This window comes from Vulpes vulpes, chromosome 9, assembly GCF_048418805.1.
Source record: "Vulpes vulpes isolate BD-2025 chromosome 9, VulVul3, whole genome shotgun sequence".
Lineage (NCBI taxonomy): Eukaryota > Metazoa > Chordata > Mammalia > Carnivora > Canidae > Vulpes > Vulpes vulpes.
In genome coordinates, this window is record NC_132788.1 from 95046391 (window position 1) to 95061236 (window position 14846).

General features: G+C 52.9%; 1 protein-coding gene across 2 annotated transcripts in view; it reads left to right on the plus strand.

Moving 5' to 3' along the window:
* Nucleotides 1–14370, plus strand: part of CCDC12 (coiled-coil domain containing 12) — a 58205-nt gene extending 43835 nt beyond the window's left edge. The window contains exons 3-8 of one of the 2 annotated variants that reach the window (XR_011994421.1): nucleotides 8232–8311; nucleotides 9820–9881; nucleotides 10071–10105; nucleotides 11068–11144; nucleotides 11246–11385; nucleotides 12820–14370. Coding sequence is in view for 1 of the 2 variants with exons in the window: in XM_072721061.1 (XP_072577162.1) it covers nucleotides 8232–8311; nucleotides 9820–9881; nucleotides 10071–10105; nucleotides 11068–11144; nucleotides 11246–11328 (337 nt within the window). In the remaining variant the exon portion in view is untranslated. Of the gene's footprint in view, nucleotides 1–8231; nucleotides 8312–9819; nucleotides 9882–10070; nucleotides 10106–11067; nucleotides 11145–11245 lie in introns of both variants that reach the window. The other variant, XM_072721061.1, reaches the window with a different exon arrangement.
* Nucleotides 14371–14846: the final 476 nt, after the last annotated feature.

Genomic DNA, 14846 nt, shown 5'->3' on the forward strand with positions numbered 1-14846 from the left:
TGGGTCCCCAGGACGGTGTCCGTGTACCAGCACACTCGCAGATCCATGACATCAGCTTGGTTCAGCAGTCACCGTTCCACCCTAGTGGTGACTACCAGTGTAGCTAGCTCTCACTCAGTGCTCCTGAGTACGCTCCAGGCCCGGGGCTGACACAGTTGGGTGAACGTGGGTGGCCATAGCTGTTGATCTGTCTTGGTGGGGCTCCCATGTGGATCTCACCCCCAGCCAGCTCTGGTGCTTCTGACCTCCCCTTTTTTTAAGGCAGAGGCATGACTGCCTTTCTGTTCTAGATTTCTAAAGCCCCTTCATCCTCTAACACCTGTAACCCACTGTGGTATGAGGGGCTCAGGGAGGGTCCTGAGGGCTGGGAAGTGGGGAGGGAGGAGGAGTTTCAAGAATGGCGCTGTAGGCCAGACACCACAGTGGGAAGATGAGGGGATGCCCAGCATGATTTTTTCCTCTGGGAACACCGAGGGCCCAGAGCGCTGGCTGATCCACCTGCAGCCCTGGGCAGGCCTCCGGGCATGCTGTCAGATAGCCTTCACTCTTCTACATGTCGGCAGTCCCTAAGGTGCTTAGTGAGGCGGCCCGGGGTCCACCTCAAGGCCAGAGACCTGGGTTTGGATTCTGCCCCTGGCTTTTCCCTCACTCCGAGACCTTGGGCACATGCGTGAATTTCTCAGGACTGTGTCATTTTCTGCATCGGGAAAATGTCAGTAACCACCTTACGTTGAAGGGTAGTCCTGAGAGGCAGGGTATGGAGGGTGTCCCTAGCGGGAAGGAAACATTGTCCCATTCGTCTCAGCCTGTACTTTAGGAAGAGGGAGGTGGCGGGGCCGGGGGAGGGCAGGACATCAGGTCCAGAGGATACAGGAGCTCCCACCCCTTTCCCTGAAGCCCTCGGAGGAGGTGTTTGCCAGGGGTCACTTGGGAGGCTCTGTCCACGCGATGTGGCCCTGTCCAGCACGTGGTCAGTTCTTATGCCACATCCTCTCTGTTTGTCAGTAGGACAGGAGGCCTGGGGTGGTTTGGCAGGGTGGGATTAGAGCTGGCTAGACAGGAGGGGAGGAAGTTTGCCCTACATCTGTACCCTGTCTCTATAGTGTGGCCAGAGCTACCCTTTAGGGGGACAGCTGAAGTACAGCAACTTCTGTCTGTGAGTGGGGAAGCTGCTGGCCTCTTTAAACGTTTCATTTGCTCTTAAGCCAGCCATCAAGTATCCGGATTGAAAGTGTTGAGCAACCACTGACGAAAACATCACCAGAGCCTGTGTCCTGTCTGTGTTTCATACTGATCTTGTGCTTTACTTGTAGAGAGATTTCCAGGTGTTCTGATTGCGCTGTCCTGAACTGGACCATCCCCCCCACTCCCATCTTGGCAGTCGTCTAGAAGGGTGCTTGCAGCCTCTCTGGGGGACTCTGCCAGAAGTGTCTGCCCCGGAGCTGTTACAGATTATGCTACCAGAAACATTTCAGTGTGGAACATTTTGTTTTGTTTGACCCTGTTTTGTTATTATTTCTTTGGTATAATTTCCCCAGAGCAGGCTTATCAGGTCATGGGGTTTGAATGCTCTAATCTGCCTTGAAAGAAGTGACGACCAGCCTCTGGAGCACTTGTCCACACCATTTGGATAGTTGCCTGTCACCTTGTTTTCACGGGCCCCCTGGGTCTGGCCTCTGGCAGCAACAAACAAGGCCTTGTTTATGTTGGAGACATGGGGGTGAGTGTGTGTGCAGAGCCTAAAGCACACAATGTTGTTGAGGGGGGGTCGTGTGTCTCAGGAGGAGCCCCGTGTCTCCGTACCCTGGATGTGCAAACTGAAAGCCGTCTATGGTCAGAGCTGCTGTCTCCAGCCGGTGCTTGACCTCCAGGACCTCACAGGCCTGTGCTGGGCTTGGCTTTCTCTGTGCTCCATTACTGGCAGAGAGCTTCAGACAGTCTTCTCTCCGGTCCTGGAGGAACCTTGCTGGCAGGAGGGACAGAGGTAGTTGGGTGGGGTGGGCCTGCCCTGGCCAAGCCTCTTTCCAGAGGCCTAGGGCAGGGCCGAGAGAGGGGCTTATGTCCCTGAGGGTAAGGCTGACAGCGCAGGTGAGGGCACAGCAGGCCAGGGCTAGGAAGCTTCCGTGAGCAGCAGGGTTTCTCTGAGGTCCGTTCACCAGTGAGGGGGTTGGACCAGATCATCTGGACACTTCTTTCACTTGGATATTCTAGAACTTTATTCCTGGGTAGGGTTTCATATTTTACAGAGAATATCAACTTTCTCCTTCCCCTGCCCCTGAGTGGCACATGTGGAAGGTGGGAAGACAGTTTTGGGTGATTTCCCAGGGGTCTCCCTGGCAGCTCATGCCTGGGAGTCCCTGCAAGCTGGCCTTGAATACAGCAGCCACTGAACCTGCTCAGGCACTTGCTAGGTCTCCTCAGAGACCCGAGGGTGGGAAGTGGAGGACAGAAGATAGAAAAAATCGTTCCCCCAGTTTCAGGAGTCTCAGGATGTGAACCAGGACATCACTCTGCTGCTTTGCTACAGAGACAACAGAAGGCACTTAGGAGTTGGCTGCCCTGACCCGGCCACATTCCTGCCTTCTGTGAATCTTCTAGGCACAAATTCTTTGCTTCCGGTATTGTGTTCCTGAGCATTAAAAAGCCCAGAGAGCCCCAGGCTGCCCATCACACACCCTCTGTGAACTCCTCTATTGAGCTGGAGGCAGGTGTCTGCTGGTAACTAAGTACTGGGGCTAGGACTCTAGGAGCTTTTAGGATGGGGTGTGCAGGACAGCCATGAAGGGGCCACATGCGTGGGGTCTGAGGGCTGCTGGGTAGAGGGGCACGTAGGACAAAGGGGGAACACGGGAGAGGAGCAGTCAGCCATGTCTTGGGGGTGGGTGGCGATCTTTGGGCTGCCCACAGTACCATCTTGTTGAGCTCGCTCTTGAAGCCTAAAGGGCCGGAAAGTGGGTAGCAGACAGGGCTGGCAGTGACCCCGGGGATACTTTATTGGAAAGCAGGCTGTGGGGACTAATAAGGAATGAGACCAGCGCTAAGTCTTGTTAAGAGACTTAGTCTTGTTTAGGGCACTCTAGGGGTCCTGAATTAAAGAGGGTAAAGGTGAGGGTACACAGGTAACGTCTGTGTCTGCCCATGCTCTATGGGAGAGATAGCAGGCTCAGCTTAGACGATGGCTGCCCACATGGAGGGGACTGGGGGTGGCCCAGGGCGTTTGCACCTGCTTGGCTTAGGCAGTAGAGCCTCCAACTCTCAATCTTGGAGTCATGAGTTCAAGCCCCACATTGCACATGGAGGCTATTTAAAAAAAAAAAAATAATAACACCATACGATTTCTTGTGCAGCCAGGACCTCAGAACATTTTCGCACCATTCACTCCTCCTGTCTTCTGTGCCACTGACAGATGCTGCATTTTCTTTTCTTTTTACTTACTTACTCATTTGCTTATTTATTTAAAGTTGGCTCCCTGCCTAGCATGAAGCCCAACATGGGGCTTGATCTCATGACCCTGAGATCAAGACCTAAGCTGAGGTCAAGAGTCAGACACTTATCTGAGCCACCCAGGTACCCCTGCTGCTGCATTTTAAATCCCAGAAGTCGTTATGATTGTTTTGTACAGTATTCTTTCAGGGTTCCCTGCATATTTACTCTTTCTGATGCACTTCGTTCCTTCTTGCAATTCAGTGCTCCTCTCAGGTCATTTTCTTTCTGTCAAAAGTACTCCCTTTAATATTTCTGAAAGTACAGATTTCCTGATAACCAATTTTGCCAACTTTCTTCTTCTGACCAAGTTTTTCTTTGAAGGCTAATTTTTTTTTAAAGATTTATTTGAGAGAGAGAGAGAGAGAGAGAGCACGTGAGCAAGGGATGAAGGGGTGGCCAGAAGAAGAGGGAAGAGAGAATCCCAAGCGGGCTTCCCACTGAGCACAAAGCCTAATGCAGGGATCAGTCCTACAATCCTGAGATCATGACACAAGCTGAAATCAAGCATCCGACCCTTAACCAGCTGAGCCAGCCAGGCACCCCTCTTTGTTTTTGTTAAGATTTATTTATTTATTCATGAGATACACATAGAAAGAGGCAGAGACATAGGCAGAGGAAGAAGCAGGCTCCCCCTGGAGAGCCTGATGCGGGACTTAATCCCAGGACCCCAGGATCACAACCTGTGCCAAAGGCAGACACTCAACCACCAAGCCACCCAGGCATCCCTCTTTGAAGGCTGTTTTATCTAGATTTATCATTCTGGTGTGGCATTCTAACTACTGTTGGCATTACCTATAAATCTTACCCATTACCCATTGTCTTACGGTTTCCATTGTTTGTGTGGAGAAGTCAGCTGTCCATTGTACGTATTCCTTTGATGGTCAGGTATCTAATTTAAGAATTTCTTTTTGTCCTTGGTGTTTAGTAGTGTGTAAATGATTTGCCTAGGTGTGCTCATCTTTGGAGTTGCTAGTGTTTCTTTAGTTTGCATATGGCTTGATGTTTTCTACTTATTTTGTGACATTTTGTTATTATCTCTTTAAATACTGCTTCTGGGACTCTCATTACCTGGATCTTTCTGCCACGTCCCATGGGTCTTTCACATTCTTGTTTGTATTTCCTGACTGCTGCTCCTCTCTGCCTCCATCTCTGGATGTTTTCTGACTTACCTTGCAGTTCACTAATCTCCCTTTAGCTGTTCTAAACTGCTGTTGAATCCATTTATCGAGCTCTTAACTTCATTTATATTTTCAGTTATAGAATTTCCATTGGATTAATTTTTACCACTTCACATTATCTGCTGAAATTCTCCCATCATGTGAGATATCTTCCTGAACTTTTATTAATTTCAGTTATTTTATTTTATTTTATTTTATTTTATTTTATTTTATTTTATTTTATTTTATTTTATTTTTTTTAAAGATTTTATTTATTCATGATAGTCACACAGAGCGAGGCAGAGAGGCAGAGACACAGGCAGAGGGAGAAGCAGGCTCCATGCAGGGAGCCCGACGTGGGATTCGATCCCGGGTCTCCAGGATCGCGCCCCGGGCCAAAGGCAGGCGCCAAACCGCTGCGCCACCCAGGGATCCCTCAGTTATTTTATTTTAATGTCTGCATTTCCTTTGAGCGTCTTTCTGTCACCTTTATTTTTTTCTCATAGCTTTGGTTGAATCCTGGCTATTGTGTATGAAGAGTCCTAGGGATAATTTGAGGTTCTGAATCATTTATTTTCCTCAAGAGAAAATGTATTCCAGGGGCACCTGGGTGACTCAGTTGGCTAAGCATCTGCCTTTGGCTTGGGTTGTGATCTGAGAGTCCTGGGATCGAACCCCACATGGGGGTCCCTGCTCAGCCCACTCATGTTCTCTCTTGCTTGCTCTCTCTGTCTCTCAAATCAATGAATAAAATCTGAAAGAAAGAGAAAGAAAGAAAGAAAGAAAGAAAGAAAGAAAGAAAGAAAGAAAGAAAGAGAAAGAGGGAGGGAGGGAGGAAGGAAGGAAGGAAGGAAGGAAGGAAGGAAGGAAGGAAGGAAGGAAAGAAGGAAGGAAGGAAAAAACAAAAGGTAAAGGCAAGCAATTATGCTCCAGGTGCCCTGACCCACCCTCTCAGGACTGATGAAGAGCCTTCCTTCCTTGCACTGATGCAAACTTTTTGTCTCTTCAGCCCCATGAGATGGCAGGAAGCTCTGCTTGGGGTCTCAGCTTTTCAGCCTCTGCTTGTAAATAGATGCTTTAGGGGAGAAGAGGCACCCAGTGTCAGGCTCACTCACCTGTCACAGTTTCCCTGTTTCTGTGATCGTGGCCCCTCAGATCCCCGTCACCTGGGACTTCTCCAAGGGTAACAAATAGATTTTTAAAAAGATATCTGTTGTCAGGTTTTTGAAGTTGTTTGCAGAAGCAGAGAGTTAAACCTTGGTCCTGTGTTGGAAAGGCCAGATCCCCGAACAGAACCCAGTGCCCTCCATGACCCATCCCAGAGACTCTTGCCTTTTAGCCAGCTTAATTGGACATTTGTGATAGGCAGCCTCTTCAGTAGGTCTCACAGAGTGCATCTGGGAGGACTTGGGCCTAACTTAACAGTGCTGGGCATACCATCCTTGGTTACAGATGTGGAAACTGAGGCCCGGAATGGGACAGTCCACAGTGACTAGGACCCGGGTGTTCTTTTAAAAAAAAAGATTTTATTTATTTATTCATGAGAGAGAGAGAGAGAGAGGCAGAGACACAGGCAGAGGGAGAGGCAGGCCCCATGCAGGGAGACTGATGCAGGAGTTGATCCCAGGGCTCCAGGATCACGCCCTGGGCCGAAGGCAGGCACCAAACCGTTGAGCCACCCAGGGATCCCTGGACACAGGTGTTCTTGACCACTGGACCAGTCTCAGCTCCAGAGGGTGCAGGGGATACTGGGCGACATGGCAGCTACAGGGGATGGGGGTGCTCTGTGGCCAGCCCCCGGCCAGTGCTGCTGTTTCCTGTTGTGCTGGCCTCTCCCTGTCCCCCTGCCAGGCCCTCCCTGTTCCAGTGTCTTCTGAAGCCTTGGCAGCGTGGGGGCTGGGGGGGCATGGGTACTGTTGCTATTGCTGAGAGCCCCAAGTACAGTTCCCAGCGGCCTCCCCTCTCTCCTGCTGATGTCTCACAAAACCCTGGAGCTGGTTTCTGAGAGTGATAGAGGTTTTTTTTTCTCACTAATCCCTGCAGTTTTGTGCCCACACCCAGTTTCTCTTCCGCTTCCCCCCCCCCCCCCCCCCGCCCTGTCATAAACGAAAGTCAGTGCACCAGATCACGTGCTGCTTCTCTCCCAGTGCCTCAGCGGTGTTCACCAGCATCAGAGGGTAGAGGACAGAGTGGGTATCCCTGCTCCTTAGTGGGCAGCAGGCTTCCTGCACACAGGCCCTGCTGGCACTGCCCCCTGGCCTCAGGGCCCTGGCAGAGAGGGGGGCTGGTGGAACTGGTACATTAGGGGACCGATTGGCATCAGAAAGCTCCCTAGTTCACACCAGTGTATCTTGCTAGGTGTGTGGCCACAGACACCCCTGCCTCAGCTCTAGACAGACTCCTGCCCCAGGGGCTGGGGACTACAGCAGTGTTCTTGCCTGACAGACAGAGGGTCGGTAGGTGACAGACTGTGGGAGCCCTCGTGCTGGGACGGTGTTCCCTCTCCTGGAGGCTCAGGACCTCTGAGGGGCCAGCAGTCCCCGAGGGGTTCAGAAGAGGTAGTGAAGAAGGAGGACCCACATCCCAGCTCCCTGGCTGGTGTGTCAGGCCACTTCTGCTTCCCCGAGGCCGAAATGGCCTGTCCCACGGTCTCTGTCTTGCTTTTATTCAGCAGCAGCCCTCAGGAACTGTCACTGCCACCCCGAGCAGTTAGCCAGGGCCCCTCCTCCTGCAGCAAGCCTCTGGTGGGGAGCGGCCTGGGGTTAAGGAGGTACTGAGCAATGAGACCCCTCACGTGGTGCGGCCAGCCCTACCCAGGAGATGTGACTTCCCTTTCATGGGCCAGGCCCACTGTGTGATCCTGGTCTCCTGTGGCTCCTGTCCCTTCACAGAGCACTTGGGGTCTAGCTGGTGGCATTTTAAAGACCTCTTGCCACCGTGAGGCTGGGCCGTTCTCCTGGCTGTCCCCGTGACCTGGCTTTTCCAGCCTTGCACAGTGTTGTCCCCATGCTTCTCTCTTGCCAGCTGCTCCTAGCACATGCACACCCTTGCCACCAAGAGGTGAGGTCTGTACCGGTGGCTCCGGGCCACCAAGGCTCTGAGAAAGAGGCCAGACCTAGAGAACCAACATGTGACCACCGGTGTCTCCGTGGGGAGAAACTCAGCCCAGGAGCTCTGACCCTGACTCCAGGTCAGGTGCTGCAGCCACTGCCGTGGGACCTGAGGACAGGGGTGCGGTCTCTCTGACCCTCAGTTATCCTCACAGATGGAGCTCCTCCAGAAGAAACAGCCAGTGAGTGCTCCCCAGGCCCCCCTGGTCCCAGCTCTGGGTGAGAGCCCTCAGTGCAAGCAGAACCTTGGCAGAGCAGCCTGCGTGGGGCTGAGGCTTGGAGTGGGGGGCCTGTCCCGGTGGTCCTTCTGTTCCTGTGCTTTTCCTCTTCGCCAGGCTGTCTCCAGAGAGAATGGAGGAAAGTCGAGAAGGCACACACTAGCTTATGTGGCTTCATCGCAGTCTGACCTGCAGATGTATGGGGTGAACACGATGGCCATACACTCTACTCCATCTCTGCTTGTTATTTGCTTTTGTAGGGAACTCAGGCTGCGGAACTATGTCCCAGAGGATGAGGACCTGAAGAGGAGGAGGGTGCCACAGGCCAAACCAGTTGCGGGTAGGTGGACTGCTTTTCTCCACCTCTGCTCTGAGGCACCATCAGATGCCTCCACCTTGGCAAGTGTCGCCCTCTCTCAGAGAATATCTGGCAGTGCCAGGGCTGGAAGCTGGGCCCCTGGGACCCTCTAGCACCGCCTCACGACCATGCAGAAGTAATCAGGGTTGAGTGACTGCAGAGAGGTGGTCAGGGCACCCGAGGGTCTTCCAGGGATCTGTAAGCAAGGAAGCCACATCCCCTGGGAGGACCTCTCTGGACTGAGAAGTGGAAGTGGCCCCAGGGCCTTGGGACAGCGGGGACAGGGGGGAGGGTGGAGATGGTGCTGTGGGCACTTGGAGGTCACAGCGAGACCCTGAAGAAGGCCGACCATTCAGGTGCACGCTGCCGGCCCAGGCACAGAGGGTGGGAGAGGTGTTCCTGCTGGTGGGGCAGGGGCCTGGGCCTGGGGCTGCCCATCTCCCGTGGTGTGGGGAACAGCACAGCAGCTTCTGGAGCTGCTCCACACTGGAGAGGCAGAGTACTTCTTATCACATAGTTCCTGGTCCTGTTTTTATCCCTCATTTTTGTTGTTATCAATTTTTAATTAGACAAATAAATGAATAATGAATGATTTATCTTGCAAATGTAAAGTATTGCCCATTCAGCCACACCCGCCCATTCAGCCACACCCCAGTCTGCTTCCCCACATTCTTTTCACTGAAATTCACGCACTTCCTAGGTGATTTGCTTCATGGTTTGGGCCACACTGGGGTGGGGACAGAGGGCAGGACAGGGGGATGGGGTGGGGAGTGGTCCCATGGTGCAGGGTCAGCACCTGTGGCTGAAGGCAGGTGAGGCAACACATGGCAGCAGTGACAGGGGGTGGAGGGAGCCCCTGGAGCCCAGATTTGTTGATATCTGGCCCTACAGGGGCAGGCCCTCCCTGTCTCCCACCTAGAGGCCCTGTGCACTGTCAGCCGCTGGGCATAGCTGAGAGGTATGTGAGGTAGGCCTCCCTGGGGTGGCTGTCGCCCTGGTCCTGGGAGCACATACTTGAGTGGGATGGGAAGAAAAGCCAGTCCAGGATCCAGGGGACATCCTCCAAGCCTAGGAACACCTGTAGATTAGGGGAAAGCCAATCCTCTTGGTTCTTCACAAAGCCATGCTGTGGATGGATATACCCCGGTGGTTCCCTCCTTTCCCAGCAGGGTAGATAGCCAGGGAGCACCAGCTGCGCCTCCTGGCTGCAGGTCTGCGCTCTGTGGACAACTAGCAGCTGCCCCCCCCAGAGGCCCTTCCTTTACCCCATGATTGCTTTCATCCCAGGAAACCCAAGGCCTCCCTCCAGGGCCATCTTTGCAGAGTCTTCACCTCTGGAAGTTGGGGGCTCTGGGGGAGGGGCCAAGAAAGCCCAAGGTCTCTGTGGGGTCCTGCCTGCACCCTCTAGGGCTTCCTGGGGCACCAGGGTGTGCTTCAGGTGGAGTGGTGGCTCCTTACTGACAGGCCTGTTGTTGTCTTGCACCCTCTAGTGGAAGAGAAGGTGAAGGAGCAGCTGGAGGCCGCCAAGCCAGAGCCCATCATTGAGGAAGTGGTGAGAGCCCTGAGTGCGGGGGTGGGGACTCCGTGGGCCCTCCTCTCCTCCCCTAGCTGCTCTCCTCCCTCCACTTCTCTCTTCCATCTCCCCCCTCTCTCCCCTCCCCTCCCTCCCTTTTCCACTTGCTATCTCTGTGTCCTGGAGCTGGGCCCCTCCCATCCTGGCATGTATCTCCCTCTTCCCCAGGACCTGGCCAACCTCGCGCCCCGGAAGCCTGACTGGTGAGTGCTCCAGGCAGGACAGTCCTCCCAGTAGGGAGATGGACAGTGTGGACACATAGCTACATGACATAATTCCTGTGCAGAGTGCCTCCTGACGGAACATAAAGGAAGAGTGTGAGGGAAGGCTTTAGGGGTGACACCTGGGGGATGGGAGGGACTCAGGGAGAAGAGGAGCAGCAGTCCCCGCCAGAAATCCCTTCTGCTAGGGCAAGGATCTGCCCCACCTCAGAGAGCTAGCTGTGTTTGAGCAAGGCCAGACTTGGCCCTCTAGGAGCCAGGATGGAGGCAAGATGATGGGACGGGCAGACAGATTTCTGTCCCGGTTCTGCCACCAACTGGCCTGTGCTGCTTTGGCCTCAGTTTCCTCTTCTGTGATGTGGGGCTACTCCTCCTTCCCCAGTGCCCCTGTGCCCAGGCTGAGGGCTGTGTGGCCTGGAGCTTGTGTTCTGCTTGACCTCGGGCCAGAGGCACAGGCCACGTCCCTCTTTCCTGCGATCCTGTGGCAAGTACAGCACTGCCAAAGGTGTTCTCATTTGTGGAAACAAAAGCCTGGGGCATGCGTCCTAGGAATCCCTGAGTCGGGAGAGTAGGCCTTCTGGAAGCTCCTGGTGGTGAGGGTGAGCATGTGGCTGGAGGAGGAGCAGAACCCACCGTGGGCCAGGGAAAGTGACTCCCTAATGGTGCCTGAGGGGACCAGACCAAGAGAGCAGGCCCTCTGCCACACCTTGACCCAGGCCTGTGTTTGGTGGGTCTGTGGCACAGTCGGGGCAGGCGGGCTGATGCTGGGTCTTGTAGGATGCAGGAAGGGAGAGAGGAACAACACCCTGGCCTCCTCCCCGGGGTGGTCTCCTGAGGCCCCTGAATGTGGTTCCTAATGGCAGAGGGGCTCAGGGAGGGGAGGGTCCCAAGGCCACACCCAGCCAGCCTTCACCTTCTGGCTTCCTTGCACCTGCCTGCTCCAGGGACCTCAAGAGAGACGTAGCCAAGAAGCTGGAGAAGCTAGAGAAGCGGACGCAGAGGGCCATCGCTGAATTGATCCGTAAGTGCGGGGCCTGGCAAGGCAGGATCCCTGCCCTGGGTGGGGAGCAGGTGGCCCAAACAAGGGCCCCTCCCCACTCCTTCTGTCTGCCACCCACCCAGGTGAGAGGCTGAAAGGCCAGGAGGACAGCTTGGCCTCTGCAGTGGACGCTACCACCGAGCAAGAGGCCTGTGACTCTGACTGAAGCCCGCCATATCTCCTCCCCGTGTCAGGCCTGTCCTGTGGGCAGCCCCGGACTGAGGTGGGGCTGGGCTTGCTCTTACCTCCAGTTTGGCTCCAGGGCCACACATGGCCCTTGCTGTGGGGGGTGAGGCAGCTCCTTGTCTCCTAAGTGGTCCCCGCCGCCCCGAGGGGCAGAGCCAGCGGCAGCCCAACAGGCTTGCTGTGTCTCTACCTAAGTATGTATTTTGAACTTTTTTTTCTCTCTAGAAATAGAAGCAAGCAGACCCATGTGTGTGGCAGAACCTGTTAGACATTTCTGGGTCCTTGGGGCGCTGTGGGTCGGGCCCTGAGGTGGAGCCACAAAGGCCCAGACCTGACCTTGTGAGTGCAGGTCGTTGTCCAGTCAGATGGTCGTGTCAAAACCTGTGGGTGCCGGAGAGACAGGGTCAGAGAGCCTTCTGTAAGCCCTCCCATGGGCCCAGACCTCCCAAGAGTCTCTGGTCAGCCTGAGAGGCTCCTGCCCTGTCCTCTAGGGATCCCCTCACAGTGTGGAGAGGGCAGGGAGAAGCTGGGTATGCGGAGGGGATGCGCTGTGCCTTGGCAGTCTGTCCTGGGCTGCTTCAGACCAGGGCCCCTGGCACTGTTGCATCACATCCTGCACAACGCTCGGCAGCCCGACTCCCTCCATCCCAGTCAGAGCCAGACCATGGCTTCTAGGGGACAGGGCCCCTGGATTGGGGAGGGGGCTCCTGTATCCTAGGGTAATACAAACTGGGTCCCCAGGGTCCTGGTGTTATGATCACAGGCCTCCTCTGTGGAGCTGACTCTTCAGAGTGACTGGCCACAACTCTGACTCCAGGTACCTGAGACCAACTAGAATTTAATCTCCAGAATGATAATACTCTTGAGTTTCCTTCAGCGTTTCCCCTTAAGTCTCCCACCCTGCCCTGTGTCACCCCAGTGCGTCCTTCCCCCGTGCTGAGTTGGTCTGACTCTGGCCAGCAGCGCCAAGAACTCAAGCCATAGGGCTGGAGCGAGTGCGTGTACACTGAGACCAACACGCTATACAATAAAGTAGATGCTTTCAGCTAAATGTACACAACTACCCTGAGAAGGTAACTTGTACAGAGAGGGAGCAGAAACCTGCAGGCACTACTGAGGGCTGATGTGGTAGGTGGCTGGCCAAGCAGCGAGTAGGACCAGGACTCTGATTCGCACACAAGCAGAGGGTCACACGTGCCCACGGGCAGCAGGGCTGGAGCCAGACTCCCTCTGCATCATGGTGTCTGGAAGTATCTTTCCCTTCCTGGGAATAAAGGATGAGAAGGTGCCCCCCGGCCCCAGGACTGCCTTAGACAGCAGGGTGCTCGTCTGTGGCAGCATAGGACTCGGACACCTGGGGACGGGGCCCAGTGAGGTTCCCACTCTGTACTGACGCTGTGACTAGAGTGTGGCCAGCCCCACAGAATGAGAGCCCTCAGAGCTGAGGACACATTTGCTTCTGCGTTTACAGCTCTGTATGCCTACAGAAAACCGCCGTGCTTGGAGAGAACAAAACAAACACCATCACACTCAATGGGCATGACTACAAAAATGACAGGATCCATGAGGAGATCTAGTGCCTTGAGGAGAGGGTACCACCCCACCAGGTGGAAGAATTTATACCTAGCAAGCTGACAAACTGACTTCCTAACGTGCTTCCTCTAAAATGAGCATTTGTTATATCACCAGAGAGAGAAAAGAGCCACTGAACCCACTAGCTCAGGAACAGGGACTAGGTATGAGGACAATCTGGTGAGTAATCCTGGAAACAAAGAATGTTTACTAAACTAAGCAACTCACAGATGCACATACATACACACAATAAGCAACTCATGGGAGGAGCTAACTAGTAACAATCAAGGGATTGATAAACTGGAAGTAAAAGCTGAAGCTCCCGAGAGTTTCAGAGAAGACGGTCTGTCAAGAACTTGAAGTACTGCCACGTGTCCTTGAGCAGACAGGAGATCGGGAAAAGGAAACTAGAGAAAGGAGAAAGAAGAAATGGCTGACCATTTCTGTCTCTGGCATTATGGTACAACAGTTGCCTGAACTGATCCTCCCTTTGCAAATAGCTAAAATACTAAGTACATAAATAATCACGACAAATACTTCTTAAATGCATCACTGACCTGGCGAGAAAGTAAGGAACACTCAAGAAGGTAAGAGGAGCACCAGGATGCTGAAGCCCGACATTTAACTTGAAGGTATTTGATAAACCAAATGAAACAGCATGGTTTTGGGGTCCTCGGTACCTGGGGCCAAGCTAACCCAGTACTTGTGCATAATGAGGAGTCTGGTCAGAGAGCTCCCCAGAAGGCTGTGCTTCCCAAAGGGCAGTACCCTCTGAATTAACAGTGGATCTGCTCCCTTGGCATCCCAGGGGAAAGTTTAACCTTGCCACTGACTGGAGTGAAAAAAGTTCTCCCTCCTCAGGCCCTCACATGGGTTTGCACATGAGAAACCTCAAGCCAAGAGTGTAAGTGGTCCCAGAAAGTGGTGGTCTCAGATGCTTGATAGACATGCAGATCCTCCCTGAATGAACCTTGATTCGTTGCAGTCCTCAATGAGCCCCCAGGGATAAAGTTCCAGGAAAAATGAGCAGCTTCTGGAAAAGGTCACCAGATCTACTAGGCAGCAAGGCACTGAGAGCAAAGGACATCAGCAGGGACGTGGTAGACTTGCAAAGGATTCATACAATTAGAATTGCCAGGCACATGATTTAAATGTTTAAAAATGATGTAAGAAGGCAGCCCGGGTGGCTCAGCAGTTTAGCGCCGCCTTCTGCCTGGGTTGTGATCCTGGAGACCTGGGATCGGGTCCCATGTCAGGTTCCCTGCGTGGAGCCTGCTTCTCCCTCTGCCTGTGTCTCTGCCTCTCTCTCTGTGTCTCTCATGAATAAATAAATAAAATCTTTTTTAAAAAATAAAAATGACATAAAAACTAAAAGGCTTGAAAAGAGGAATCGATTTGCTAAAAAACCCAAGTGATGTTCTGGAAATAAAAATTGTCATAGCAATTAAAAGCCCTGTATCTGTGAATTAGAGCTAAAGAAACAGATTGATAACCTAAAACAAAAAGCTCAGAGAGAGGACAGAGTGGGAAGAGCCAGCATAACATGTGATTCAGGTTCCAGGAGGGAGAAAAATAAAAAATGAGGAGGACATAATTTTTTTTTAATGGCTATGAACAACTCTTCAAAAATCACCAATCCAAAAAACAAAAAAACAAAAAACAAAATCACCAATCCACAGATTCAAGGAGGTCAACAAATCCAAGCAAGGCAACAAAAAGAACTCAACACTCAGATGTTCTATGTCTTGATATGGATGGTGATTAATTAGTATATTCACTTTATGGCTATTCATTGAGCCACACCCATATGATTTATACACTTTTTGTATGTTTATTACAGCTCAGTAAGCAAGGTCACTTACAGTTTTCTCATATCTTGATTACTCAATTACTGTATTCAAATTCCATACAAAACTCAGCAGCTTG